At 54.3% G+C, this 4,812-nt stretch overlaps 1 protein-coding gene across 1 annotated transcript in view; it reads left to right on the plus strand.

Moving 5' to 3' along the window:
* The window catches only part of Cnot11 (CCR4-NOT transcription complex subunit 11), a 12,678-nt gene that overhangs the window by 244 nt on the left and 7,622 nt on the right, over positions 1-4,812 (plus strand). The window contains 2 exon segments of the mRNA XM_023717392.1: positions 1-340; positions 4,233-4,397. The exon segment at positions 1-340 is cut by the window's left edge and continues 99 nt beyond it. Of these exon segments, the coding sequence (XP_023573160.1) occupies positions 1-340; positions 4,233-4,397 (505 nt within the window).

The following is a 4,812-nucleotide window of genomic DNA, read 5'->3' on the forward strand; positions in this document are numbered from 1 at the left end:
GGCAGGATGAGCCTGAGCCCGAAGGAGCTCTCGAGCCTGCTGAGCATCATCTCGGAGGAGGCGGGCGGCGGCAGCACCTTCGAGGGCCTGTCCACCGCCTTCCACCACTACTTCAGCAAGGCCGACCACTTCCGCCTGGGCTCCGTGCTCGTGATGCTGCTGCAGCAGCCGGACCTGCTGCCCAGCGCGGCGCAGCGGCTCACGGCGCTCTACCTGCTCTGGGAGATGTACCGCACCGAGCCGCTGGCCGCCAACCCCTTCGCCGCCAGCTTCGCGCACCTGCTCAACCCCGCGCCGCCCGCGCGCGGCGGCCACGAGCCCGACCGCCCGCCGCTCTCAGGTGCCCGCGGGGCGCGGGTGGGCGTGGGGCGGGGCGGCGCCTGCTTCCTGCGGGCCGGGGGTGCCCTGGGCGGGCCTCCCCCCGGGAGCTGGCGGGCGCTCCCCGTGGGAACCGGCCTCTGCGGGGTGGCGGTGTGATTCGCTGTGCTGAACCCGAAGGGGGTGGGGTCAGGCTCAGGGCTCCCTGGATCCGCCTGTTTTTCAAAGCGTTGGTTTTTGTGCCTGCTAGTTTGCGGTACCTAGTGGTTAAGTTTTCCGCGGGGAGTCCGTGCCGGTAGGTAACGTTTGCAAACTGCACCCGTCCTGCAGTGTCAGGAGCTGTAGAGATGACTGAGGAAGCCGAAGGGGTTTTTGCGTAGGGGAAGCATGCAAGGACTCCGCAGCCGCCTTCCGCGATGTGTCGCCTATGCTGGGCAGGGGTCTCCAATTCACGGCCTTCGACTGTCTGCTGGGCCTTGTGCTGTGTGCGCACAGCGTGAGAGCAGACAGAGGTGATGTGAGGGTGTTCTGCTGCTTGGCGGTGCTGGGGGTAAAACCCAGCGCCTCCCGCGTGCGAGGCAGGGCCAGCCAAGTGCCCCACTGCAGAGGTGCTCCACCCCCAGCCCAGGACTTGTGTTTTCAGCTGAAGCAGCAGATGGCTCTATGTTGATTCACTTTGGGTGACTGGCCGGTGTGGATGGGATGATAGGAGGACCCGGAGCCCTCCAGGGCATCAGTGAGGGCGGCAAGGAGGGAGACAGGTGGGAAACGGTTGGATCTTACATCCTTAGCCAGGGGGAGTTGAAGCTGCGGTTTGGAGGTGAGTGGAGGGCTTCTGATACGCAGGGAGGCCTCCCCTTTAGAAGCTGTCAGGTGCTGTTGCCACCCTCTGGATCTGAAGCAGTCCCTGCTTTTCTGTGCTGCGCCTGAGAAGGGAAGCTTGGTTTTGGCTCGAGATGATCAGTGTACAGGTCATTCACTTGGCTTTCAGGAGACTTGTGGCTGCCCAAAAGATGAATGCCCCAGGTAGGTCTGCGGTCAAGATCTGCCCAAGTCCAGGCCTGGTGGTGCATGCCTGTAATCCCAGCATGAGAGGCTGAGGCAGGCAGATCGCAGTAAAGTCAAGGCCCAGGCCAACCTGTGCTATATGATAGGTTTTTCCAGCAGCTGCAGCTCAGTAAAGAGATAGGAAAGATAAAAGGCTTCAACTCCAAAGACTCGGAGAGGATCAGGGGCAGGGAGATGAGAAGATCTCTGGTCTGAGACAAGCAGAGGCTTTGATGGACTTATGCTAGGGGTGGAGTTTGAGGGAGGTGTGTACAAATGTGTGAGGAGCAGCCGGAAAGGTAAGAGGAAACTGCACCCTGGGCTTGGCTGGAGAAGAGGTGGGGAGGTGGGTGGGCTCTGGCAAGATAGGTTGTTTTAAGGGCTTCAGCAGTATTAGATGACCACCGTAATAATTCAGCAGTTCATGCTAGGGCCAGAACCCGTCACTATAGTGAGTTCTGAGTCTAGCCTGGGCTACACTGCAGTACTCTGCCTCAAAGAACGAGGAAGGAGGGTAGGAAGGGACAAAAACCTTGTCCTGAGGATGCTGTGTGAGCAGTGGGCAATGTGGGATTATGTTAGAAGCCCGCTGAGCCCTGAAGGATAGGTTTGGTAGAGTAACTCTAACAAAGTCCTTTTCAGATGTGGGAGTGGAAACCTGCATCTAGGCAGCTGCTTGAGAAGGAATCCATGAATTTGTTATTATCTGTGTGCCTCCGTTTTTACCTGTACAATACAGACAGTAACCCTGGCTGGTAGAGTTGTTTTTGTTCTTATTTGAGACAGCGTATCTTACTGTGCAGTTCAGGTTGGCCTTGTGTTCACTTCTGTAGCCCCCAGGCTGGTCTTGAACCTCCTGGCTCAACCTCCAAGTGCTGGGATTACAGGCCTGCGCCACTGTACCCGGTTCTGGGCTGCACAATGGGCCTGGGCTTCCCGGCTCAGACCACATGGCATGTGGGGCTGGGAATTGAACCTGGGTCCTTGTGCTTGCCAGGTAGGTGCTTCTGCCTCTGAGCTATCCAGCCCCTAGAGTTGTAATGTTAAGTATTCCCCATTATTATTGTTACAGTTATGAAAGTAGTTAAAGAATGGTGCTTAAATACACATGAAGAAGAAATACCAATATCAAAACTTTACTCTGAGTGCTATTATGGCATGTTTAGGGTAAGTGTGTGTGTGTGTGTGTGTGTGTGTGTGTGTGTGTGTGTGTGTTTTGGGGGGGTGATTGATTCATGTTATTTTTTGCGGTAGCGGGACCTGAACCCAGAGCTCCCAGCATGCTAGGCAAGCACTTTACAGCTGAACTACACCTACACCTGTACTGGGTATATTCAAAAAGTTTCTCAGATGATTCTGAGCAGAGTTAGGATTGAGGATGTATCTGGAAATGAGAAAGATGGTTCCTGAAAAGTGTGTTCTTGTTGGGGAGACACACATCTTAGCAGCATGGTAACAGCTGTACCAGATGTGAGGTGCAAGGTGCTACTGGCAGAGCAGCCAGGGTGCTCAGCGGTGATGTTCTCGCTGGATACTGGGGTGGGGCTCAGGGTGCTCAGCGGTGATGTTCTCGCTGGATACTGACCAGGGATGGGGTGGGAGCAGATGTGGCTCTGGCAGGGATGTTGAAGAACTGGGCGTATCTAGACAAGCTGAGGGCTTCTGCCCACGTGGAGCACAGAGTACATGAAGGGAGAAGTGAAGAGGTGAGGTTAAGAAAGAAAGGCAGACTGTTGAGCAGTCCTGCAGGTGCTACGGTGGCATCTGTATTCTAGGAAAGCAGTGAAATGGTTAGGAGCAGTGGCCACTGGATGGTAGATCTTGACCACAGGCAGGGAACGGGCATTAGGAAATGAGGAAAGTAAACATCAGAAATTCTGAGCTGCAGCCCTGGTACGTGGAGGGCAGGGGGCAGTCTGGGGACGCAGCTGGGCAGAGCCCAACTCAGCAGTGGTATTGCTGAGTGGGCTGTTGGATGCAGGGCCTGAGGACCTGTGGGAAGGCTGTCCCCAGCTGAGTCCTGAAGGAGGCACCATGTTGTGCGGATTGCTTCCTTCCCCTTCTAAGCGGTCTTAGAAGGGACTGAATGCTGTACTTACAGCCGTTTGCTTCATACGTTTCATCTGCTCTAGTCTTTGCTGGAATTGAACCTTAGAAAACTTTTTATTTTAATGTATTCAGTACAAAGTCTACAGGGTCTCACTACATAGATTGGACTCATAGTGATTCTCTTGTTTTCAGCCTCCCAAGAGCTGGGATTATAGGCACGCGCCATCAAACCCAGTCTCAGTCGCCATCTCAGCACACCCCGGAGGTGGGGTGGGCACCAGCACTGCAGGCCAGGGATGGAACCTAGGCTGCTGCGCTCTGCCTAAGCAGGCGCTTTAGTCCACTGAGTTATCTGGCTGTCCAGAAAACAATGTTCTTAATAGCTACCAAGACCTTGAGCTTCATTGATAGTGCCACAGATCATAGGACTCCAAATGACACGTTCACTTACAGAGTTCAGGAATTTAATGGAACACTTCAGGTTTTAAAATACTTACGTTGGGGCTGGTGAGATAGCTCAGTGGACTAAAGTGCCTGCTTAGCTACAAGTGCAGGGACCACCTGTTTGATCCCCAGGACCACCCGTCATGCCAGCCCCGCCTCTGGGCGTGCTGAGCTTAAATGAGTCTGGGTGTGGTGGTGCATGCCTGCAATCCCAGTACTGGGCAGGCTGAAAACAGAATCACTGAGTCTGAGCTGCTTAGCGAGACCCTATAACAACCAAATAACAATAATAAAATTGGCATGGTTGGCATGGCAACCTGTCAAGCTAATTTTTAAGAAGCAGGCATTGAGAAGTTCTGTGTTTTCGTTCGCAGGTTTTTTACCTCCTATAACTCCGCCAGAGAAGTTTTTCCTTTCCCAGCTGATGCTGGCACCCCCAAGGGAGCTGTTCAAAAAGACCCCGCGCCAGATCGCCCTGATGGATGTGGGGAACATGGGCCAGTCGGTGGACATCAGTGGGCTCCAGTTAGCCCTGGCTGGTACGGAGGCGTGTGTGTGCTTGGTAACCGTGCTCTGGCTGAGGTTGAGAGCCTCCGATACAGAAGCGCGTTGCCGGAGCCCAAGTGGAAGGCTCTTCGTTTCTTTATGCAGTTACGGCTATAAAACTCGGCACAAGCTGTGCATGGCAGTACACAACAAATCCCGGTGCCCTGGCAGGCTGAGGCAGGATGATCACAAGTTGGAATCTAGCCTGGGCAACTTGGCAGCCCTGCCTCAAAGAATTAAAAAAAAAAAAAGCCTGGCGTGGTGGTGCACATGTATAATCCCAGCACTTGGGAGGCTGAGACAGGAAAATCAGCATATTCAGGACCATCCTGGGCTCCTGGGCTACAAAGGGAGCTCAACACCAGCCTGAACTGCATAGTGAAACCCTGTTTAAAAAGCCAAAAGAAA

The sequence above is a fragment of the Octodon degus genome, unplaced genomic scaffold (assembly GCF_000260255.1).
Source record: "Octodon degus isolate 3935 unplaced genomic scaffold, OctDeg1.0 scaffold00052, whole genome shotgun sequence".
NCBI lineage: Eukaryota > Metazoa > Chordata > Mammalia > Rodentia > Octodontidae > Octodon > Octodon degus.